Source organism: Denticeps clupeoides, chromosome 2 (assembly GCF_900700375.1).
Source record: "Denticeps clupeoides chromosome 2, fDenClu1.1, whole genome shotgun sequence".
Classification (NCBI taxonomy): Eukaryota; Metazoa; Chordata; class Actinopteri; order Clupeiformes; family Denticipitidae; genus Denticeps; species Denticeps clupeoides.
In genome coordinates, this window is record NC_041708.1 from 30,675,759 (window position 1) to 30,701,707 (window position 25,949).

Consider the following 25,949-nt stretch of genomic DNA (forward strand, 5'->3'; position numbering starts at 1 on the left):
CTAGTGGAGGGAATGACGTTCTTCTGTTCACAGCAACTTCTGATAGAAATTTCCAATGTCATTGAGTGATTTTCATGTAAGCTTCATTTGCCAAAAAATATATTTTTTTTATTCTTCTGTGGCCATTTCTATGTATTCTATCTATTTAAATAGATAAAGCTAAATATAAAATGAACCATTAAAGAAAAATTAAAAATTAAATGTTCACGTGCTAATAGACAAAACTTCGTACAAGACATTGAAACATTGAACTTTAGTATTTTTTCAGCAACTTTCATTCTCATGTATGAAGTCCAGTGGGAACTCATGCATAGGGAACTCATGCATTATTCTTGGAAGTCCAATTTGGAAAAAAGAAAAGTTTGGTATTGGTATTCACCTGTTAACATGTTGATTAACACATCTTTTATTAGTTATAAACATATTTTATGAGTTATAAACAGTAAAGCAATTGGACTGATTGCTCTGTTGTATTGCCACACTGCAGATAGCCACACCACTAGCACACAACAAAAGATTTGCTAAAGAGATTAATTAAATAAATTATAAAAACTTTGACCTATGAAAACAAGGTTTATTTCATGTTCAACGTTTGCATAAAGATTTTAGTAAGTGTATTACAGTGTATTAATATTGCTTTTATCTGCACATACCATTGACCACTCCTCCCCTTTTTTCATCTCTCCATCCTCCCTTTCATACACATGTATTTTATAGAGCAACTATGGTGGCAGTTTCAGCCTTTCAACCACCACATACTTCACAAATTCAAAGAATTTAACCAATTCAACCACATTTAAATTCCTTCTCCTTTTCATCTGTCCATCCTCCCATTGAAACACATTCATTTTACAGAGTAACAATAGTCACATGTTCAGCCTTCCAACAGCCACATATTTCAACTATTGCACGACTGTAACTAATTAAACCACATTTAATCTCCTTCCACTTATTACCCTACCTCCGCTCCTCCTTTTCATCCCTCCATCATCTCAATGAAGCCCATTCACTTTATAGTGCATCAATGGTCACATTGTCAGTCTTCCAAATAAGATAATTTACATGTACCAAATGTCACTAAATTTAACATGATGCATCATGGCCATGCCCCATTAGCATTTTTGACATTATCATTCTAGTATTAGCGTGCTACAATGTAAATTTTTGAACATGCTCCAAATGTCACCAAATTTCAGGAATCATACTGACTACGCCCCTGACAACGTATTGTGTTAATATGCAAGTTAAAGCCTAAATTATTGTCATTTTTGGCCAATTTCACAAAATTAACTAATTTACAATGGTTTCACCCTTCTGCTTCATTCTTTCATCCTCTCATCATTTAACCCTTCACTGCTTTCCAAGACAAATCCCTTTTTTAGTTATTATGTGAACTTTTTTTTACAATGTGCATCTTCTCCTACAGCTTTCAACATACATCCACGAAACTTTACAGGTTTATCTGGCCCATTCTGCAGCCCACATGACACAACTGTTTTTCTGAAACGTTTTCAATTTTCAACTAGACGCAGACTTCTATAACTCAATACACCGCATGTCTATGACCCATTTGTCACTTTTTCCCCCACATGACCCTTCTCAACCCCATGTTTTACATTATTTTTTTCCCCATTGACTTATAATGAGATCTTTTAACCCATCCCCAGTTCCTCATGATTCAACATATTGACATGAAACTTGGATATCCTATGGTCAACTTTGGTCAACTTAATTTTATCTTCCATTTCACCCATTCACCTGACCTCGTGTCTGTCATGGCTGCCCACAGCTCACTTAGGGTGATGGTTAAAAGCAGAGGACACATTTCATTGTGCACGCTGTGTGCTGTGCTGCAGTGTTTCACAATGACAATGTATTCACTTTCACAATTCAACACCAAATTGCACAGGACACATTAGCATAGTTGACATTAACATGCTAGCTTAAAATGCATTTTTTTTACATGTCTCATCAATTCAACAAAGCTTTACTTTATTCTAGAACATATTTTCTTTTAAGTGTAAAAATAAATTTGGAATAATGTTTTGTGCATGAGAGTTCCACTTTTGTTATATGAATGTTAATATCTTAACATCAGTGCCAAAGTCACACAAATTTGGTTTTCTGTAGACTCAAATGCCTCAGGAGAGTCGCGTAAAGACATTTATTGTGCACCTCCACCTGAGCAATAAGCATGCGGGGAACACTGGAGGGGAAAAAATGTGACAGCGCTCTGCAGCAGATTCACACTGTTAACTCTTGTCAGCAGCAGGGAGATGAGGGGGTCACCCCGACCCGTTCCACCGCCTCCCCGGATTCCCCCTTCGTAGTCACTCTTTAACACTGCTACACCGGGGACGATCACTCGCACACCTCCAGATCTGAGAAATTGTCACCATTTCCCTACCCCGCTCAGTCAAATGTTCCCTCGATTGTCATCGCCCTGCAGTCCTTTCCCATTCAATTATACTGTCTGTGCAGGAACGTCTGTGCTGCGGGAAGGAACAGGAATGTGTACTCTGTTTAAGGAAAAAAGCATGTGGGAGTGCCATGTTTCTAGGTGACCGATCTCCATGGAGAAGCATTGTTACAGTCAGGGCTGGTTGGTGCAGGGTGTCATCCCTTCCAGTCGCTCCGAGTTGCGTTATTGAGCTGATAACAAGGTAATCCCAGTCTCTCCAAGAGACACCGTGGGGTTTTCACCGGTTAACTCCACCACCTCAACCGGGGGGTTTGATGTGTGGATTGGCTTTAATATACCAAATGCAGCTTAGAACCCCCCCCATCAAATACACACACCCCCGCAGACAGACACACACACCCTTTTGAAAAGGGGAGGTCCTATGGGTAATCCACTGCAAAACGATTGAACGTTGAGGGATGGCGAAAATCAAAATTGGAACTATCCACCGCCGCCTCCACCAGTTCAATTAAGTACATCATCAAAGACGGACCTCCTACACACCGCCCGCAACGGATCTCTACTCCACGCTCACTAATTTTTTTCTGCAGTATTTCTGTGTTGTTCTGCAAATCTCTGCAAATGTCACAAAGTTCAGACCCACTTAACTTTTATTTGCACTGTAAAGAAAAATCCTATTTCACAGAGATGCACACTTATAGACTCATTTGAACCTAAAACCTCAGAACCGTGTTCAGTATACAGAGAAAAGACCTCCACACCACTGTATTTAGAAAATGCTAATTGTTGCTAAATAATTGTTCTAATTCTGTTGTGTCGGGATATAACCTGTGGTTTGGCCCGTAATGCGGATCTTTGCTCCGCTAGCTGTTTTTACGGACGTCTTATTGTCAGTCTGGGGAATGGAGGACTGAAAATGGCAGCTCCTAATCCCCCTCTGCCACGAGGGCTTGTCACTAATACCCCCTGCTTTCTGGTGTTTTTATTGTTTTAATAACACAGCCACTCCAGCGGATGCGTCCTGATCTTGCAAATTATAAACATGGATTTTGTGACATTGAAAGAGGGATGGACAAGGAGGCTGATTGTTTTTTAAAAGAGCGGACTGCGGGTCCCTTAGATCTAAGATCCAAGTGCTGAAACAAGTCCTTGAGGGTGGGATGCTTGTGCATGCTTAGGATGGAACCCCATTTGAAGGCTAAGATCCACTCAGAAAGTGTGACGTAACAATATTGCAAAATATTTCATATCACATTTTAATCAAAGAATTCCTACATCTAACATCTAGGTCACATTCAAAAAGTTTTTGTAAAGTCTGTCAAAACGTTTCCCAATACATTCATTCCTCAGAAGTTATTACACAGCTAAGTATTAATAAAAAAGAGGTGCATCACGTACTTAGGACCTACTGTAAAAGTGACTGCTTTGATATGTAAAAGTAGCATATACAACAACCACAGACCACTCATGGTGGGCAAGAAACTCCACAAAGCCAACATAATCACAACACAGTGCTGCACACATTAACTGTCCACAACAACATTCAACCCCAAAACCCTTGTCCATTTGACCATCGTGCAGGGCATTATGGGTAGTGATGAAAGACTGACCTCCACCAATCCATCTTTGGCTAATATGTAGTGGTGGTGGCCTAGCGGTTAAGGAAGCGGCCCCGTAATCAGAAGGTTGCAGGTTCGAATCCCACACACTGCTCCCCGGGCGCTGGTCATGGCTGCCCACTGCTCACTCAGGGTGATGGGATAAATGCAGAGGACAAATTTCACTGTGTGCACCGTGTGCTGTGCTGCTGTGTATCACATGTGACAATCACTTCACTTCACTACTTAAATAATTGCAGTACAATCAAGGATGCATGGCTTGAGTCTGTTTTAACTATAAGGTTGTAATAAAATGTACATTTGTTTACCAGTCTTTCTCTCACACTCTCATCCTTCCTTTCATTTACAGATCATCATATCCAGCATAATGTGCAGCTTCAACAAGGCCGATTGGATGGAGCTCTCCAAAATGGCAGAAGTAAGTCCCTTTCCACCAACACAAGGCACATTATTGCTGGTCCCTCAGCCACAGTAATGGACTCGACGGTTTGGAAATTGTCTTAATGCATGGCTTCCTTTTACTGCGGCCGCGGTGACCGCATCTCTGGGCACTGTGGAAGCGCTGCAGTCGCCCGCTCGTGCTTAAATACCCCAAATATTGGATCGCTGGGACGTAATCGGGATTTGGACTGAACGCAACATTTAGTTAAATGTTTGTCAGGCCCGCTGGTGGGGCGCTGCCAAGAGGCTGTAAGCGATGAGACAGAGGACACTGTGGGAGTGAAACACTGATGGAGAGAGAGAAAGATGAGGGGAAGGAGGTGTGTGTGTGTGTTTTAACAATCTGTGAGCTTGAATGCTAACTCTAACCCCTTCAAACAGGATTTCCAATGGAATCGATGGAATTTGCTCACCACACCGTCTCACATTCATGAAGTCCACCCACCTCCACATGCCCATCGGTTCTAATAGCAGGGCAGATATTTTCAGCCGAAATAAAAGCAGGCAGTCCGGTGACCCGTGAGTTAATCGCAGTTGACTTGCATATCTCCCTCGCTTAATTGCACACAGAAAATGACGGAAAGTAAACAGGCCCACATGTCAATGTGTTAATTCTGCTATTGATTTCATCGACGCGAGCACTCGCTCCCCCTTCCTCATTAAAAACCATCCTGTCAGGCCCCCCGTCCCCACTAACAGCCACTTCGCGCTCCGACTGGGTGAAATGCGGCAGGTTGCGCGGACGTGTTGGGGTTCTTGTCGTGGGCTTCGTTGTCGTGCATACCGAGGGCAGTGTACAAAGTACAATGAAATTATTCACTGATGCTTAGCCAATTAACATTTAACAGTGCAACATCATAAAAAATAAATATTGTACGTACTATGCAAATGCTATTCTACGTATGCAATATATGAAAAATCAATGCCAGTTAAAGTTTTGTAGAGATAGAAATGGAATATGGAGAGCAGCTGCAATGTTGTTCAAAATAGCAATGAACAGGTAAAGTGACTGTGCAAAAGGTTGAAGGGGAGGTCAGAGCAAGAGTGCACTAATGTTATTTTGTAACGGAAATCCTTTTTTTATTTGTGCTCCCCTCCTTTCCTCCCAAACGCGACAGCAGGTACATCTGGAATATTGTATATTCATAAAGTCCTGATGTAAGCTGGGGTAAGTGCGACGCTTAAGGGTACGACATCAGTGTCACACCACGGAAAATCCAGTCTCCACCAGGTAGTAGAAACCCCTTTCGTACCGTGAACATGGCTAGATACTTGGGGAGGGGGAGTTTCTTCCGCATTCACTTCCGCTGTGAATAATTAATTTTCTTTTTTCAAGCCCTTCATCAGAGGACTCTGTGTGGTATTGGCGCAGGGGCGCGGGGGGTGGACGCAGGGGTCGTGCCGGGAGAGGGATTGACCGCTAAGCGACCGGTCCCCTGCGATGACGGATGTCACATGGAAGGACCAGTCCGCCGCCGGGGCTCATCCACGACGTGCACTGTTTAGTTACCTGAGAAAAGGAGGAAAAAAAAAAAAACTAAAAGAAAAGGGAAAAAAATACCTCGGTTGCCATAGCAACTCCATTTCCAAGGAGAATCAACCATTCATTTCCACTTTGAAATCTGTAAGGGAACACTTAACACTTTTCCTTGCCTAAGGATACTACTTAAAAGTTATTTTTTTTCTTTCCCCCCTTTCCCCTCTCCCCTCGCTGAAGTGTCAGTCTGAAGTAAACCATTTTCTGCTTTCAGCCACCACCCCCCCACCTAGAAAATCCCAGCCTTAGAGAGAAATATTACATCATAACTGTGTGCTGTGGGCTATAATTCATAAATGTCAAAGTCTCTCCATGAGCTATTCATATTTTATTCAATTTAAAGTTAGCAGAACAAAATAAAAGAACATTGGATAGGAGATGAATGCGAAGGCAAATGGCCAAGAGCTGAGAGCGACAATCGCATCTGAAATCCGTTAAATTATTGTCAGAAAAGTCGCTCTAATGACAGACGTGCACGCCAAGTATTTGTTTAATTCACCAAAATCTCACTTTCCATGACCACGTTTGGCCAACTCACACCTCGGCCAATTCAGAGTCACCAACATGGGGAGAGCATGCTATCTCCCCGCACCCAGCACCTGGATTCTAACACATGGCCTAGGAGACGTGAGGTCGGGGTACCTCTGTGGCAGTTATGTCCCCTTGTCCTCTGCTCCAGTGGTCTAGCATTCGTGTCAACTTTTAATAACCTTTGTTCATGATACTAATTATTACATTTATTCTTAGTGTGTCTAAGAATATTCAAATATTCATCAAATATTCATATTCGTTACATAGAAAGTTGAATGTTGAATTTAGGTACATGATATGGCCGATATGTCGTTTAATTTCAGATTATTAGAATATTGCAATGCAGACATTGTACAGTTAGTGCTTGGTTGGTTATGAAAACAGCCTTGTTTCTCAATGTTGTACGTTTTTTTTAGATACTCCAGCAGATTATAGCATTTGAGCACCCAGGACGTTATGTCCCATGGCCTTTTTCACCCGCCGTCCGTCTTAGCGACTGTAACTCGGCGTATCTCCCCTGAAGGCTCTTCCCACACGGCGATATCAACCCTTTAATACCCCCCGAGATCAAACCCGGCCTTGATGCTCAAGAAGTGTGTGACAGGGATGGCCAGTGTTTTCCTTATCAAGTTGCGGCTTGATAATCCATGTCAAAGTCGGTGTCAGGCCTGATATATATCTGCTCCGGGCCCGCGGCTCTTTTGTAGAGCGCACCGCGAAGACTCGTTCCTCACTTTCGCCACTGAGGGCGAGAGGAGCGCGCTTGGCCCCTGTCCATCTGCCATATTCCCCACGGAAGTAATAATGTTTAGGAACAACCTGCATCAATATTAATGCTACGCCAGCCTTTATTTCCCTTGCTTATGGGGCCGGCTTCATAAATTGTACATTTACAATTCATGCAGGTGGGGCACTGTGTATTTCATCAGCCGCCGGATGTACCTGCATTTTCTTTCTCTCTCCCTCTCTCTCTTTCTCTCTTCTTTTTTTAATCTGCTGTGTCCATCTCCTGGGCTGGGATAGTGTTGGAGGTTGTGATCCCCCCCCCCCAAGTGTTCCTTTTTCTCTCGGAATCTAAGCTCACTGTATCAAACAGGCTCCCCCCCCCCCCCCCCCCTCCCCCCATTCTTGTCTTCCCTCCCAGAGTAGCACAAAGCAGCTTATTGTGATGTGTGATGATAGCGCTTAATTCTTTGCCTGTGTGGCCCTTTGTGGTGACAGGGAGAGCGAAGAACACACATACACACACACACAAGAAGAAAAGAAAGAAACTAGTCTTCCTCCTCCCCCCTCCTCCTCGCCATAAAAGGCTTAGGGGAAAGAGGGTGAAATTAAACATTATTGATAATTGGCTTTGGGATGCCAATGCATTGTGTCCATTTTGTACCTGCGTTTGGCCCCTAATTGACCATGAAATCTGGTTCCTAATCCACGGCTGCCACAGCCTCCTCTCCTCCTCGGCCCTGACGCTGATAAATGGCTTTATCCTGCCATTTGCTCCTCTGCACTTTGTAAAGCTAAAACGCTTATTATTCTTCTTCTTTTTTTTTCTTTTCTTTTTTTGACTTCTGTCTCTCCAATGACTGTCAGTCTGAAGCAAAATCATAAATCTGCGTTGGGAGTCGCGCTGGCAGGTTGGTGGAGCTTTTTGTAATTGTTTAAATCCCCCCTTGTGATGTGTTTTAAAGCCCACACGGATATGTAATTGCCTGTCAAACTCCTTTTCCGGCTCAGGCGTTCCTCGACGCCCCACTCCACTGGTCTATATACTGGGACGTCTCTAGTGCATCCATGTGGAACAGTCATCATTTGTCCCATCTATTTTGGGCATAATGTTTCAGTCACTCTTGTTTCTATCTTTTTTTTTTATTTTGTTCCCCTATTTTTCTGTGTGCATCCTCCGCCCTTTCCTCTGTGCATGTTCAATCACAATCGGATTTGCTTTATTATTCTTTCATTATTTTTTCATATTAAAGGTTGCGCCCATAATAGTTTTTGCGGGTGTTGCGCGGTGAATATGTTGGAGTTGTTGAGTCGTAAAAGCCATATCTAAATAGAATCCATTGCCACGAATTCGATTAAAATCCTGCAGCTCCCCAAAATTTGGGGCGTGAAGGAAAAGGGGTTGTGGAGTCGGGGAATACATTGAAATAATTTTCTTTTTTTTTGGCGCTTCTTCCCCGCTGTCGAGCAGGACTCCGGAGCAGATGCCCTGGAGCTGAATCTCTCCTGCCCTCACGGAATGGGAGAGAGGGGCATGGGACTCGCCTGCGGCCAGGTAAGAGCTGCCCAGTGCGGCTTATTCAACAGCTAACCCTGCTGCCATCAGCGCTGACATGAAAACTCGGAAAAGCCACACGGCTACTCTGAAGCTCACAACACAGACAGCAGCTAACGTAACGCAATAAAACCAGTTCCTACTCATACACAACATGAAGCACTAAAACTGCGGGCTACTTTCAAAATGAATACTCTGTTGACCTGGCTAGAAGAGGTCCCGCCTCTTTTCAAGACATTTTCTTGTTTTTGTACAGGAACTGGGGAGAAAGTTCACTGTTGTGCTTTAAATTAAATCGAGAAATCAAATGAATCTTTTGCATGAATTTGTCACATGTTAATTGAGGGAACAAGGTCCTTTCGCATTTGGTTGATAAAAAGTGCACATACCCATTTCCTCCAATCTTGCAACACCGATGGCCACTACGCAATCCTTTACCCCTGCCTTAAAACCCTTCATAATATTCTATTTGAATCTGTTCCTTTTTTGTTTAAGCCCTGAAAGCTGAACAGTACTGTTACTACAGTTTTATACCTCAGGCTCATACACCTGGCTTTGCTATTCAACCCATGCGAACTACAGTCATAGAGTAAAGAATCCCTATGAAAGACCATATAATGCTGTATATGGCTGTTGCTTCAGCAAAAACCTGTTTAGAGTTTCTTTAAAAAGAGTTTTCTTTCTCCATGTTTTTTAAAAAGCACTACTGCCTCGGGAACACTGACATACACTTAATGGCACTCATAACCTTTTGGGTGTTTGAATCGCCTCTGGGCTTAAAGATTTTCAATATGCGCTTGTAACAACAGAAAAGTCTAATCATTATTTAGGCAAAAAAAACCTACTCTTTAGTGAAGACCCTTTGACAAAGCTGTTTACCATTTTACTTTTAAATAGCTGTTTTGTGTTCACAGAACTTAGTCCACACACCACATGACAGCTTGGTAGCAAAACCCCAAAACAAAACAGTGTACCTCCTCTTGTACACCGATCTCTTGCAACATTGCAACCACTGACAAGTCAGGTGAATAACGTTGATAATCTTGTTTCAATGGCACTTCACAATGGGTGTATGTCTGTGTGTGTGTGTGTGTGTGTGTGTATGTGTGTGTATATACACTGCTCAAAAAAATAAAAGGAACACAAAATAAGACATCCTAGATGTGAATTAATGAATATTCTTATTAAATACTTTATATCATTGAAAAACACACACACAGACAAAAATTATCGATGGAAATCAAATTAATCAACCCGTGGCCTTCATGAGTTGAAGTCACACTCAAATTTACAATGGAAAAGCACACCACAGGTGGATCCAACTTTGATGTAATGTCCTTAAAACAGTAAAAATGAGGCTCAGTAGTGTGTGTGTGTGGCCTCCATGTGCCTGTATGACCACTCTACCATGCCTGGGGATGCTCCTGATGAGGTGGCAGATGGTCTCCTGAGGGATCTCCTCCCAGACCTGCCAACTGCTAGACAGTCTGTGGTTGGTGGATGGAGCGAGACATGATGTCCCAGATGTGCTCAATTGGATTCAGGTCTGGGGAATGGACGGGCAAGTCCATAGCATCAATGCCTTCGTCTTGCAGGTACTGCTATGACACATGAGGTCTAGCATTGTCTTGCATTAGGTAGATCACTGGACCAACCACACCAGCATATGGTCTCACAAGGGGTCTGAGGATCTCATCTTGCTACCTAATGGCAGTCAGGCTACCTCTGGCGAGCACATGGAGTGCCTTTCGGCCCACCAAAGAAATGCCACCCCACACCATTACTGAACCACTGCCAAAACGGTCATGCTGGAGGATGTTGCAGGCAGCAGAACGTTCTCCATGATGTCTCTGTCACGTCTGTCACATCTGAGAAGTGGTCTTTGGTCACCACCTGCAGAACCGCGCCTTCATTGGGGATGTCTTGCTAATTGCATATAATTTCCACCTGTTGTCTATTCCATTTGCACAACAGTCTGCGACATTTTATTGTCAATCAATGTGGACAGTTTGATTTCATAGAATTGTGATTGACTTGGAGTTACAATCTTCCCTTTATTTTTATGAGCAGTGTATATATGAGAGACAGATCACAGCATTTGAACAGTGGCTTCTTGAGGCTGATGTCAGTGCATCTCCATAACGTGGGAATGTTGCCAGTATGCGAAGGTTAGTACCTTCCAAAAGTGCTCCAAAGCACCATGGGAGTGATGTTATTGTATCACATACAACAAGGTTCTATCAGACCACACACATCCCTTCATGGCAGTGGTATCCTGTGATGGCCTTTTTTCGATGGGTAAATTCTGCAGAAAAAAAAAACGTGCCAAAGAGTTTCAAATCTGAATCGACCATCTGTGGGATGTGCTGGAAAAAAAAACACACCATGTAGGCGGCACTCTATAGTTGAATCTGTAAGTTAAATTTCAGGTTATCGTAATTTTATATTTTTACTATGTATGTTGTCCATAAAGCCCACATTAGCACAAATGTTTGTACTCTTTTGCTGTGCACAGTGCTTGATTGTTTTCATATGTTCTAACCTTGCTTCGCGTATCTCGCCCTTGTAAAAACACTGACATGTAATACAGATATAAGAGCTTTCCAACCTCCATCTCACAGACACGGCAGAATACTGATGATGTGAGATGTAAACGTACCTGTCTCTGTCTGTAAGATTTCTTACCTGAGGTAAAAGGGTCTCTAAAAATAGCTTTTTAATTCTAAGTGTCCTCCTCCTCTGCACTGGAGCGCTATATTCATCAGGTACCATCAGAGTTTAATGTTATCCTCAGTGATAAAAGTGTTATTGTGCATGAACGGGCAGTGAGACCGCCTTCCACGATTGGCTCGACTACCAAAAGCTCAAACAAATGTGCTCGCACTTCAACAGGGCATTGATTTTTCTATGAGCATCTTAATACACCTTTTTTCCATAACACCACATCCAATTGAGGCATTAACAGAATTTAATAATCCATAAATAATTCCCTTTGCAGTTTGTAAACAATTTTCTTTCGTACGAGATGCTACATTCTCCGGGTTTAATGTAGCGTTTGATCTGCTCCCATAGAGGATTAGGAATAGCACCCCCCCACCCCCACCCCCACTTGTGAAGCATATCAGATAAAAAACAGATCATCCCAACACTGTTTAGGGGACTGGAAACTAATTTCATCAGCGATTAAAAGTGGTGCCATTACTTCATTTAACTTTGGGTACAGAGCGGTCGAATCTCCCCTCTACTTCGTGGGGGCACGTTCCCATCTGAATGATATCATGACACCCGGGCCTCTGAATGCTTTCCCCGCATTAATGATTGCTTGTCTTCATTTAAATGTGACACAGGCTTTCACCGCGCTGTAAGTGGTCAGGTAAGTGACGCGAGAATTGGCGGTGTCCTCCGTCCGCCCTGTCACATTTGCAGCAACAACAATGTCAAAGCCGTAGCAAAATGAGATGAAAAGTGTCTTCAACAAGTGTTGTTCTCCTTTTACAGGCCTGTCAAAACCACTTTTTAAAGATTATAATTATAAAATACAATGTCATGTGCTTTAGTTCACTTTCCAGTGTTTCCATAGAGCATGGGTTATTGAATGTAGTAGTGTGTGTGCGCTTTAAACAGTCCTTCCACACACGTTCCAGGCATAAATTCACGGCAACATTACTAAAATATTGCAATCTATGTTGCAATGCCGTAAATGCCGATTTTTTTTTAAGAAGTGAAAATTGCAGTATTGCAGCAGTGGGAAAAAAAAATTTGCAGTGAAATTGCAAGAGACAATGGTACATTGCACACGCGCTGTGTTCAGTTTATTCAAACATGCAGTACACATCTTTTCCTTCCAGTCTGTGTGCATGCATAGTAACATAATTCACATTTCTGATGGGAGTGTCCGCTGAATTGTTAATATCCCAAATTTTATTCTATTTATTTAAATGATTTATTTCGTTGTCGTGACGATGTTAATTTCCCACTTGTGGGACTAATAAAGGTCATCTTATCTTATCTTATCTTATCTTATCTTATCTGTATTTTACACCACTTTCTCACTTTTTTGGGCCTGAAATTGTCTTCTAGGGTGGTAGTAGCCTAGTGGGTAACACACTCTCCGATGAACCAGAAAACCCAGGTTCAAATCCCACTTACTACCATTGTGTCCCTGAGCAAAACACTTAACCCTAAATTGCTCCAGGGGAGGACTGTCCCTGTCACTACTGATTGTAAGTCGCTCAGGATAAGGGCATCTGATAAATGCCGTAAATGTAAATTCCTCAAACTTAGGTGAATGAGTGATGCTAGTTTGGATTAGTGTTCTGCACCCACCATGTGCCATGTGTATGAATTAAAATGAATGGATGAAGGCTGAACATGGCTCTTCTTGTAAAAACAGTAAGAGATAACAGCCAGCAGTAGACAAAGAGACACCCAGTTCAACACATGAACGCGCCCATGGTGCCCCGGCAGGCATGAATGGATGCTGAAGAAAGGCCCGCCTTCCGTCTTAGAGCCCTGAGTCTGCATTACACGACAGAGGGAATAAAAAGCATTTCCATCCAAAACAGAAAGACAAAGCTATTTTCTCCCGCGGTGCCCATAAATTCACAGAGTTATATCCGTTCTGTAGATTTTCTGCTCCAAGACAAAAAGCTAATCAGAGGCAGAGGGCCTCAGGCAGGTAACCTCTGTGTGAACTGAAGAGAGGCAATATCATTTAATCACACCGTTTGGCACCTCCTCTCTACACCACAGAGGGGAAAAAAAATATTATTTCAGACTCTGCAGAAGGGAGGGGGGGGGAGGGGGGTTAATGGTGTATTAATATGCAATTTCACCCACTCGTTCTCAGCTGATTTTTTTTTTTATAACAAAAGCAACATCACTTTTGTTCCTTTTCTTTGCCTCAACCCAAAGCTATTTAACATTTAGCTTGAGCCGAATTAGAAGCCGTTTTGTTTGCCTGATTTAAATGTAAATATGTGTAATGATTTAATTATCTCATTTAGCGTAAGATCAATGGACAGGGTCTCTTTAGAACGTTGGACGTGGGTTCTCGAGCGGAGAGTCTTTTGGCAGGACTGATGCAGACGGAGGGCGGGAGCTCTGTTTTTTTAAAAAAATTTTTTATGTTAACGTTTATGACAGCTTTCACTGCTCTTATTCAGCTGTGACTCAGCATCCGTCGGGATCTCGTCCCCACCCCCCAGCCCCCCCGCACAGTGCCATGCCTCTGATTCTCAAATTAAAACCAAAAAACGTCTCCCAGCGCCATTTTCAGCGGTGCAAACAGGTTCCCAGTGACAAGCCGCTTCCATCATCCGTCCTGTGAGAGTTTTTCACCCGGGCGCTTAACAAGGGCGCCGACCTCCTGCGACCTTGCGCTGTAAAATTAAAATTTCAGGTGTAACGCCACGGCTCGTGCCCCTCCCACCGCTCCGCCTCTACGGCCCTAACCCCCTCGCTGCCCCCCTGCCGTGCTGAAATGAATTCTGCTCCGCACACCGCCTGCCCTCCAGTGACAAGCACTCTGCTACAAGGAAAATATGTAAAAAAAAGAAAGGAAGGTAAAAAAAAAACATAGTGTACCTGCAGATCTACCGCCTCTTATAAATGTCTTCTCGTATTCTTTTTGTTCTCATTTTTACTATATGCATTCATGCGTTGTCCAGGACAGGACCATCATTTCCCAGTGTTATGTAACACAGAGAGTGTTCGCTCATGTCTTTCTCACTAGTTTGTTCACCAGAATGCATATTAAAGCTATATTCTGGTATTGGTTGTGGGTGCATTGTCCATTGCAAAGATCACGTTTGGGACCAAAGTGTTGAGAACAGACCCAAATGTTAGAGAAAGGGAGGAGATGGACACACGTGATGGGGTTGGAATCACACAGACTGGAGAAGTAGGGTGTATGACATGCTGCCTCACTGGCTCCGCCCATTCAAAGCTATGTTCATAATAGTGATGTGTCGGTCGCGAACAAAGAGGCTCTTGTGAGCCGGAGTCGGGAAGAGGCGCTTTTTCCTTTTCAAACCGCACCGATTGGTCAACTATATGAGGTGTGTCTATACTGAGCAGGACGGGGAGGGGCAGTGCGTTTGACTTAAATTGTCTTTCTCTCGCAAGCTTTTTGTACCATGCGACATGGTGACGGGCGATGACGTTTTGCAGGGCTGGCTGAAGTTGGACAAAAAAAAAAACCTACTCCAAATTCCAAAAGTTGGAGTACATTTGAATTACATTGATAATACTAAGGCAGAGTGTAGAGCATGCAAGGTTAAAATCTCAATTCGAACAGGCTCTACAAATAACCTGATAAAGGCCCCCATCTGGCCCATAATAAGCTGTCATGGGCACGCCTCAGAGGGAGCACTAACCCTCGGCAAGAACAAGGGTTCTTACAAGCAGCAGCTGTTTCTGGCTGTGGGCTATGACCCCAACTCTCCTGCGCCAGCCAGTAATGCAATATTCCATGACCCCCTCTGGGCCGACGGGCAGCCGTTCTTCCGGTGCGGCTGTGTCCTCCGTCCCCTCCTCCCCTCCTCCTCTCCGAGGCGTCATGGAGGCCCGGGGATTCCATGTAACGGGCAGGGCTACTGTTCCCTCAGCTAACCTTGGCCAACAGTTATTACAACCACACACGAACGGCCTCTACCGCGGCTCTGTCACCTCGGAACAGCCCTCGCGACATCATAACCCCTTCCAGCGTAGCTTTATCCAGTTAATATCTCGTAAACATTAGATATGAATATTGTTATTCTGAAGAAGAAAAAAAAAGAAACCCTGCTATTGTCCTTTGAGGCGCTGCCACCCTCACATTCACTAAAAGCAACGGGAGTTGCCTGGAGTGGAGGATCTGCAACATCAACCAATGAATCTCCCTCAGGAAGTTGGCGGCACTATCAAACATCTCTCGGGGGCCTAAGATATTACAGCTCCCGCTCCGCCAGACGACGAGGCTGGACCGGCTGAACCCTGCGCTCAGCAGCCTTGTTTATGCGCTGTTTAAGTCTTGAATAAATCAGGGCCAATTGCTATGGATGGCACTCGGTGGAGATGCAAGTGCATAAATCCAATATCGTCTCCCCACCCCCACCCTCCAAAAAAAAAAAAAAATTAAATAAACGGAGTGAATTTTATCAGCTCCTTTGGAGCAACACACTTATTTTCCTTTGCCGTGCGTTTAGTAACTGGTACACAATACTTGTGTCTAACAAAGAACTCACGACCTTGAGATGCCTATACTGATTGTTCGAAATTACTAGTGTGTTTCATATGTCTATATTAATGGTAGTTTGTTTTTATAATTCAATTGTAAAAAGGTAAACCTACATATACACTCTTTTCCCATGAGGTGAATGTATATGAATAAAAAAAATATATTGATCAGAAAACAAGTACCTACATATTGTATTAGAAATTAAGTCAGGTCAACACAAACGTTACATTGACATAACTAATTTGGGACTGGCAATATAATAATACATCTTATATACACGGGGATTCTGACATGTTTTAACCCCTGTAGATCAAGGTGACAGTGAGTGATCGCGTTTGTCTTATGATGACACAGTTCTATCTTTATGGAAGTGTTGTCTTCAAGAACATGGCAATGCTCACCTCCGCTGGACAATATGATCATGATGAGAATTGTATGATCTGACGTTCAGTCACCAGACCTCAACCCAACTCAAATCCTATGCAAGACGCTTGCATGAAGGCCAGATGGGGGCCTTTATCAGGTTATTTGTAGAGCAACTCAATATTAACTCTCACGTCACTGTCAGCCTTTTCATCAACAGCAGACCAGGGTAGGCAAATTATGACAACTAATCATTATCATGCAAGATCATTGATTAATACATCAATGATGCTGGTTTGCTGGAGCACCAGTGCCACCAGTGGAAGAGTCTGGAACCCTGATAATGCCAATCACCCATAACCACAGTGGACAGGAGCAATACAGCGTAGATATTATGTTCAATATTTCTCCAACCTGTTTTGCTTTCATAAATAAATCTTTAGCCCAAGAGGCTTGTTGACCTCATCGCTGTATTTTTCTTTTTTCTTTTCCACACAGCAATTGCAACTCACACTTCTTTATACAGGAGAGCAAACCCCATTGCTTAGGGGGACATATGCCAACAGTTCCTACATGTCAAAACAGAAGTCCATTTCCTGTGAAAGAAAGGAGAGACGGCGCAGAAGGGAGGGGGCTGAATTGTGTCTATATGTGTTAGTCCAGGTGGAAGCCGTGTGCCGCGAGTGGTCTGTACGGGTTCTGTGGCAGAAGGAGTGAAGGGGCAGGGGGACGATGAAAGATCGAGAGAGGGATGTAAGGCCGCAAGCGAGAAAGGTATCTTAATTCCCGAGCGCCGTGGCAACGGGGAGACCGGATGACCCCATGAATTGACATGGACCAGAAGAAGAACGCAACTGGATTTTTGGGATTTCTCTGGCTTGTTGAGAACGCTTTCAGGAAGGGACACAAACCAAAATCCCAGTGGAGTTGAGGTGTTATAAAAAAAAAAAAAAAAAAAAAAAGAAAGGAAGAAAGAAAGAAAGGCAATGTGATAAGTCCAGAAAGCACAGACGAAGGGGACGACGCCCGCCATGGCCGGGGGAAATGGATGTCTGCTGAAAGCACACAAAATTGACGGTTTGGTTTGAAGCGGTTGAAGTGGCATCCTAGCCCTGCCCCCCCTTCTTCCTGCACCCTGACGCTTTTACCGGCTGGTTCACCATGCACGTAAAAACAAGACAGCAGTCAGTTTGAGGTGTTTCCAGGTGTGTCCCCCTCCACTCTGGTTAACTCTGAAATAGTCTGCTATTGAAAATGCACAAAAATGGCTTTGGTTTGGCTGCAGCATTATGCTGCTGTCTGATCCCAGCGTCTGTGAAGGAGACCCACTGTGCGGTAAATGCACGGGGGCTCCAGAGCCAAGGCACAAAGCCGGCCTTCCCGCTTTAAACCGGCCCCAAACTGACAGCCGGCGTGGAGCACAAAGCTCCACTTTTTCACATGATCCCCTCACTGCCGGGGACGACGAGTAGGGCTGCACAACTCTACATTAAATTTGAATGGTAATTACATGGCGGTGAGATTCTCCTCCGCGATATTAAGCGTGCAGATACGTAGGATATTTTAAATAAAACCGCATCACCCTGTAAAGGGTTTTTACCTCTGCCGACTGCTGAGGCCTTGTGTTTTTAGGGTAATGATATTATCCGAACCTTCAAAACCTCCCTTTTCATGACAATTCATCAACAATTGACAATGACAATTCACTGTCAAATTTTCTTACGTCTGTAGATCCCCCCCATCACAGTGTTGCATAGCACAATAGCTATGGCACAATTGCTGGGGTCAAAGGTTCAGTTCAAAGGGAACAGTAAAGCACCTTGCCCAAGTGCCTAAGAAATCAAATTAGTGAAGGTGATTGTATCATTGTGATACTCTGCAGCAGGAGCTGTGTGCGTGGGACGGTACGTTTCACGGGACGTTGGTGGTTTGGGATTTGAACCTGCAACCCTTCAGTTACAAGTCAGATTCCTTGCCCGCTAGGCCACCACTGGCGCTCGCAAATGAGTTTGCACATGTTTGTAATTACTGTTGGTTGTTACACCATTCATACACCATGCATTCATTTCCACAGTAGCTGCAGCAGGCATCTGAGTTGTTAACATTACCCGGGTTACGTGACAAGAGTCATGCTTGTATGTTGCAGGGTGTTGCGACAGGATCAGTCTTCTTTAGACATCCCAAGAACAGGGAGCTTGTGTACACTGTAGAACAGCTCTGTAGCTCTTTGTGTACTGGACCACACAGCACGTTCTAAGTAAGGTTCCAAACCATCAGGAGTAAAAAAAAAAAAATAAAAAAATTGCCCGGTTTAAATCTTATAATTGTCCTCAATGCTGATAAGCAGCATGACCCATGAGGCGTGGTTAGGGACAGGTATATTTCTTTGTCAATACTGATATTGATACTAATAGTGCTTATTGATACACTTCTCAATACAACTCTTTCTGGTGCAAACTATATAGACACGACTGTGAAGTTTCAGATATTTTCGGATACGTGCTTGTTAATAAAATAATAATGAATTTGTTTACTCCTGAGCAGGGGTACAGTGGGTAGTGCACCCCCCAACTTGTTCCAGCATAATAAACAAATGTGTAATAACAAAATAATAAACTAGATATGTAATTATTGCAGGTTCTTGTTTTAAATATTTGCATTAATCATAGCACTTCATTATCTGTACTGTAGCAGCCGCAGGTATGTGAGCTGTTTACATTGCCTGGGTAACAAACAGAGAAATTATGTTTTGTGCTGGTGGTGGCGATGCTGCCGATGTTCCGATTGGAATAATTTTGTTGAGGAGGTTATCTGACATTCCCTGAACTGTTTGTGTACACTGGGGAATGGAGCACAGACTGAAGTGTAAATATAGCCAGTGTAAATCACGTCTCCTGTTAAATCAGAATGAAGTCAAAATTGAGAACCAGAAGTAGGATCTAATATATATATTTGTCTGTGTAGCTTTAAGGAGAAGTTTAAGATTTATTGTCATGTCAGCTACATACATGTTAGACAGAACATAGTGAAACGAACAACATTTCTCTGGAACCTGGAGCTAGATGTAACATTTAAACTAAATTAAATATGATATAAAGTGCATATAAAGTGTGACATCAACCAACCAGGCTACATAAAGTGCAAACATGTCAGTACACAAATCCAGTACAGAATTGCACCATTTTGGATCCGGAGGCTCTGCCATCTTGGCCGGATCTTGCCGACTGCTATCTCCTCCTTGCTCATTTCTTTGCGCAGTAAAAATAGTTTCAATCAACAGCGTCTGTCCAAAATCCTTCTTCTTGGGTGTTTATTTGTTGGTTTCTCCATCCACACTTGAACAGGATCCAGAGCTGGTGCGCAACATCTGCCGCTGGGTCCGGCAAGCTGTCAAGATCCCCTTCTTTGCCAAGCTGACCCCCAACGTCACCAACATCGTGGACATTGCCAGAGCTGCGCAAGAAGGTACTTATGCTATATTACCTGTACAGTGATAATCAAAATCATTTATTGAGGTCATTTTAATGAATAGTTTTAATTAGTTAAACCGACTGGTTTATGACAAGCGTGTTAGTGTCCGTATGATTTGAGTGTCTCATTAAGATTCTGAAGAGGATTAGTGGAACAATCAGACAGCACTTCAGTCTACCTGAATGACTTGGCAGCATCAGAGCCCACAGTCATGGCCCTGGACAGCTTGTTGGAGGGCGATGGTGTTTTCAGGGGTCCAGACTTTGGCTTTGCTTTGGTCCTCTCCCTCTCCCCTGCCTTGGCAAATGCTGGTGCCTGTGTGTGCAGGTGGTGCAGATGGCGTCACCGCCACCAACACGGTGTCTGGTCTGATGGGACTGAAGGCGGACGGCTCTCCCTGGCCTGGCGTTGGCCGCGACAGGCGCACCACATATGGCGGCGTGTCTGGTCAGTGTCACCCAATTGACTGCCTCCACTGCCTGTCCCTAAGGGGATGGCAGGCACAGCCTGTGTGTGTGTGTGTGTGTGTGTGTGTGTGTGTGTGTGTGTGTGTGTATATGTATGATCCATGTATGATGTGCATATTTGCTTCTGCACATTTTGTGTGTGTGTGTGTGTGTGTGGAGTGTGTTCTCTGCCTTATCACTTGTGTATGACATGCATTTTTGTTTGCCTGGAGAGTATATTTTTGGGTGGTGTGTGATGTATACATACACTAGTGTGTATGGCATGCATTTTTATGCAGGTTTCTGTGTCTGATTTCAGTTATGTGTGTGTGTTTTTGAAGAATTTGTGTATGTGTGTTTTTTATTATGTTAATATGTTTTTCTGTTTTATGGTGTTTTAGTTTGTGTCCTCAACCAAAATTTGGGACAATTTTTTTTTTTCATTTACATTGGAATACATTGGAATATTTTAGTGTTTGGTGTAGGCTTTTTAAGAATTACGTTATTATCAGTCCAGTGCTATCTTTGAAAGCTAACATTGCATTCCTCTATAATGGCAACATGAATTTAAGGCGAGCCAACCAGCCCGTCTCAGCTGCATCAGAAGAAAGCCGAATATCCAGTTTAATAATTTTCCTTCTGCATGAAGCAGCACTGATTGAGCTCAATGAGAGCTTCACATTATGCTTCACTCTGGATCATCTCTGTCGTTTAAATATTATGGCTTAGTTGTAATGATCTGAGTACAGGTTTCACCTTTTGCCAATATCACCTTAATTAAAGACCATACGACTGTGTTGATGGAAATTAACTGGCTGTGTTGTCAGTTGTAGTTTCTTATTTCCTCCCCTACCAGTTACTTTTCTTATGCATTGGTGGCTAATGGAACCACCCTGAAAACCATCCCAAAAACGTAATTTTATAGGCCAGATTTAATCATATTTTTAAAAATACTTGACAGTCATGATACAAACTTCACAAACATGATTCAAAAAAGACACACAGACCAAAGCAAAAACCATAGCCAGACAGATAGATACTGTATATAGGTTTGCATCTTGTGTCTTGTCTCTGATCCTGGTAAATTTCTTCCTTGAGGGCAGCCTATATAAGGAAACCATGTACTAACATGGAAATGTAGATGGGGTGAGGGGGTGGACTTGGCAAGAATGCTGAAAGGGCTTCCAGAAGTTGTAATTTCTTCTGTATTAATATTTAATAATGTTCTTGAGAATGTTCTTGAGATGCAGTTGATTATCTGGTTGGTGACATTCAGCTGAGAGGTTATCGACTATTTAAATATGGCTGTATGACTGAAGTGTCAATACAGCTTGGAACCATTTTAAAATTATCTATTGTGCAAAAAATATATATTTTATAGTTCATGAAAAAAAAATCCCCACCCTTAAAATGTATCATGCAATTGAGGTAGTAGCCTGGCCATCGGTCAGGGATATTGGATTGTTGAAAAAGCTCCAAAGAATTCCAAACCTGTTCCAAAAAAAAAAGTTTGGCACTCACAGAGTGGTACAATTAGTCTGTTTTGTGTTGGATTTCAGAAAATTTGTGGGTACTGTTCTTTAAAGGCCTCCTGTGGTAATTACATGCATTATACTGTAAAGAAAGGAACAGCGAAGCCAGGTAGGTATGTCGAATCTCTCAGGGATTGTTGCTCTTGAAGACATTACCTGATAATATCAGTGTCTCCTTTGGCGTGGTTGTTTGAAGATCGCCTCTCATGTAAGCATTGTCTGACGGAGACATTTTAATTTTTTTTTTCCTCGTTCCGCTCTCTCCCCTTCCCCCATCCCCCATATCAATTCTGACTGATGTGCCTTGGTGGTAGGACTTGAAAGGAGTGGAACGGGTTGCCATGGGATATTGACATTGTCTGAAAAAGTTGGACTCTTTAAAAGAGACATTATACAGATGTGTTTTGAGAAGAGTACAATTGCTCTGCCTCTCATGAGGGGCTATGGGCTGCCATCTTTCATACTATATGCCTCAGTGTGAATATAATTTTTTTGTCTCATGGTAATTCCAGTCATACATTTGCACGGGGTGGACTAAATAACACACACCATGTTGGTACACCTTTTCTGTGTAGCAATAGATGCTATAGCCCCACCACCATAAATGTGGTCATTTTCACACCCCAAAACATGCAAATCCCCCACAGTAAAGGACATGACATCATGATGATTCTATGATGCTTCATATGTTGCAGGACAGTTGAGTATGATATGATAAAAAAAAACAAAGCACAATTTCATGTTTTTAATCTGTTTTCTTCTTAACCTAAGACATCAGTTTATTGATAATGCATTATCAAAGGAATTATCACAAAATATTTACATTTACGCCATTTAACTTAACATACAGTGGGTACGAAAAGTATTCAGACTCCCTTCAATTTATATTGCAAGCATTTGCTAAAATCATTTAAGTTTCCTCATGAATGTACACACATCACCCCATATTGACAGAATTGTTGCAGACAAAAGTAAAACAAAAAGTATGTGAAATATCACATGGTCCTAAGTATTCAGACCCTTTGCAGTGACACCCATATATTTAACTCAGGTTCTGTCCATTTCTTCTGATCATCCTTGAGATGGTTCTGCACCTTCATTTGAGTCCAGCTATATTTGATTAAACTGATTGGACTTGATCAGGAAAGCCACACACCTGTCTATATAAGACCTTACAGCTTACAATGCATGCACATGAGAATCGTGAGGTCAAAGGAACTGCCCGAAGAGCTCAGAGACAGAATTGTGGCAAGGCACTGATCTGGCCAAGGGTTAGAAAAAAATTCTTCTGCAGTGTCCTCCATGATCCTTAAATGGAAGACACCCTTCGTAGAGCTGGCCGACTGGCCAAACTGAGCTATTGAGTGGAGCAGAACCTTGGTGCTAGAGGTAAAGAAGAACCCAAAGGTCACTGTGGCTGAGCTCCAGAGATGCAGTCTGCAGATGGGAGAAAGTTGTAGAAAGTCAACCATCATCGTATCCCTTCACCAGTTGAGGCTTTATGGCTTTATGGCATCTCCTCAGTGCACACATGAAAGCCTGCATGGAGTTTGCTGATGGACTTCAAGATGGTGAGAATAAGCTTCTCTGGTCTGAGACCAAGATAGAACTTTTTTTTAACCTCAATTCAAAGTGGTATGTGTGGTGAAAACCAGACTCTGCTCATCACCTGCCCAATACAGTCCCAACAGTCCCAAGCATCGTGGTGGAAGCATTGTGGGGGTGTTTTACAGCTGCAGGGACAAGACAACTGGCTGCAAGCGAGAGAAAGATGAATGAGGCCAAGTACAGGGATGTACCAGACCAAAACCTTCTCCAAAGTGCTCAGGACATCAGACAAAAAAAAGTGAATGATTGTCATTTTGTTTGTCATATCAGTATTCGAACCTTCTGATTACCCACTAGGCCCCCACAGCCCCAACAGGTTTACCTTCCAACAAAACAATGACTCAAAACACAGCTAAAATAATGAAGGAGTGTCTTCACAACAACTCTGTGACTGTTCTTGAATGGCCCAGCCAAAGCCCCGACTTAAACCCAATTGAGCTTCTCTGGAGAGACCTAAAAATGGCTGCGCACCAATGTTTACCATCCATCTTGCTGGAACTGGAGAGGATCTGCAAGGAGGAATGGCAGAGGATCCCCAAGTCCAGGTGTGAAAAACTTTCCCAAAAAGATTCTAATACTGAGCAAAGGGTCTGAATACTTAGGTCCATGTGATACTTCAGTTTTTCTTTGTTAATAAATCTGCAAAAAAAAAATTTGATTTTAGCAAATGTCTGCAATATAACAAAGAGTGAAAAAATTTAAGGGGGTTCTGAATACTTTCTGTACTCATCTGTATAAGCTTTATTGTCCTACACAGAGACAAAAATAGTATCCAGTGATCACTGGTCCTTTGGTTAGAAACCTTGATGAATGGGAAGTGTGTCTGTGTGGTAGGTAAAATGGGTGTGAATTGGGTAAGAAAAAGTGTTTCTAATAAAGAATAAATAGCTAATAAAAAGCTGGAGTCTCTGTATTTCCCTTGGGTGCAGCGACTGTGCTTTAGTATATTTTTACATGTGGCTTCTAATAAATAGTTTGCTTTGCCTGCCCTTGCAGATGATACATCTCCCTGTCCCATTCTTATTTATCTTCCAGGCTAGCCAAATCTCAGCCTCCCGGAGCCCCCCACACCGCTGTCCACTCACAAATCCAGTTCAATAATTCATAGCGAAGCCGCTGCTCTGTGCCTTCCACCACTGTATCAGTGTGCCATTGTTCCGTCGACGCATAAATAATGCCATTCATGAGCTGCGTTACAGTAGATTGATGTAAGCTTGTGGCGCAGTGTCTCCATGCGGGTTGTGACAGTTAGACTGTGATGTGGTTGGACGGGCGGGTGCTCTGTAGCGCCCCTACCCCTCTCCTGTTCCCTGTCTTTTCCGCCTGCTGGCATCAGTTGCTGGAGAGAATATAAAAAAGGAGGAAAGAAGACTGGAGGAAGGGGAAGAAACAGGGTTAGGGTGGCAGTAGGCATTAAAAATTAATCGAGACACTATTGCGGCAGTATTTTATGTAAGCAAAACTACTCAATGTCATCTTTTTTCCCATTTAAGCTGTGGCTGGCGGCTTCGGTGACATCCCGTAGGAGTTAGCCCCGGCCGAGCAGCCGCCAGGCCTTTCCCTGCCCAGCCTCTCCCAGACATCCATCAGCCCACTGCTGCGTAGGAGCCGGCCCACAAGTCTCTAACGCCACCCTCCACCATCCCTCCATCAGAAGTACAATAGAACCAAGACTGCAAACAAATGCCATAATAGCACCGTGCGCACCATCAGAGCGCCGACAAGGAGGTCACTACCGACTCCACGGACACTTATTTAGAGGGCGTTCTCCCACAATGGACATGCTTGGTCCATTATTTACTTTCCACGGGACACAGGTCTCGATGGATGTGGAAGAGTAAACAGGCACTCATGACAGGTGACACGAGACGGAATCACAGAGAGATTGAAAGGAAATTTCGTCCTGTGAGTAAACAAAATCAGAATTTCCTCGCTCTCCTGAATTTGCGTTACTAGCTTCATTCCTTATATTTCGGACTTCCTGACATATATTTCTGAACTTACCTTTGTCCTTAGTTGTTTAAGAAGTCAATTCTCTTCCAAGTGACTGGACATTATTCTACTGAACATCATCCCTTTCTTCCTGGTTTTCTCAGCATTACTCCTTTGTTACAAACCTCCAAACTAACAATCTTACAAACCTCTTCTGAAACCTTATTTAAGAGGTTCTTCATTCTGTTCCTCCCTTCCAAATGAAACCGACTTTAACTTATGCCCTGACACTCCTCCAATCTTCAGGTTTTCTGAATAGCAGGACATCCACATTGACGTCTGGTGCTCTTTACTCTCCCTGTCGTCTAGACGGCTTGTGGCCTGTTTGGGGGGGGGCTAAGGCTGCTGTAAAATGGACCCACGCCAGCTTCCTGTCTGCGCCTCGGTTCCTGGCCGCGTGCGCCTGTGCCCGGCGTGCTCCCCTCCCTCCCCGGGGCACAAACCGCTTCTCCGCACTCCTATATATGCGTGGGCGCGCGTGTTTATTTGC

At 43.2% G+C, this 25,949-nt stretch overlaps 1 protein-coding gene across 1 annotated transcript in view; it reads left to right on the forward strand.

The window, feature by feature from the left end:
- LOC114784261 (dihydropyrimidine dehydrogenase [NADP(+)]-like) overlaps positions 1-25,949 on the forward strand; it is a 139,217-nt gene that overhangs the window by 84,707 nt on the left and 28,561 nt on the right. Inside the window, exons 14-17 of the mRNA XM_028969524.1 lie at positions 4,391-4,459; positions 8,745-8,828; positions 19,755-19,875; positions 20,209-20,328. Of these exons, the coding sequence (XP_028825357.1) occupies positions 4,391-4,459; positions 8,745-8,828; positions 19,755-19,875; positions 20,209-20,328 (394 nt within the window). The remainder of the gene's footprint in view (positions 1-4,390; positions 4,460-8,744; positions 8,829-19,754; positions 19,876-20,208; positions 20,329-25,949) is intronic.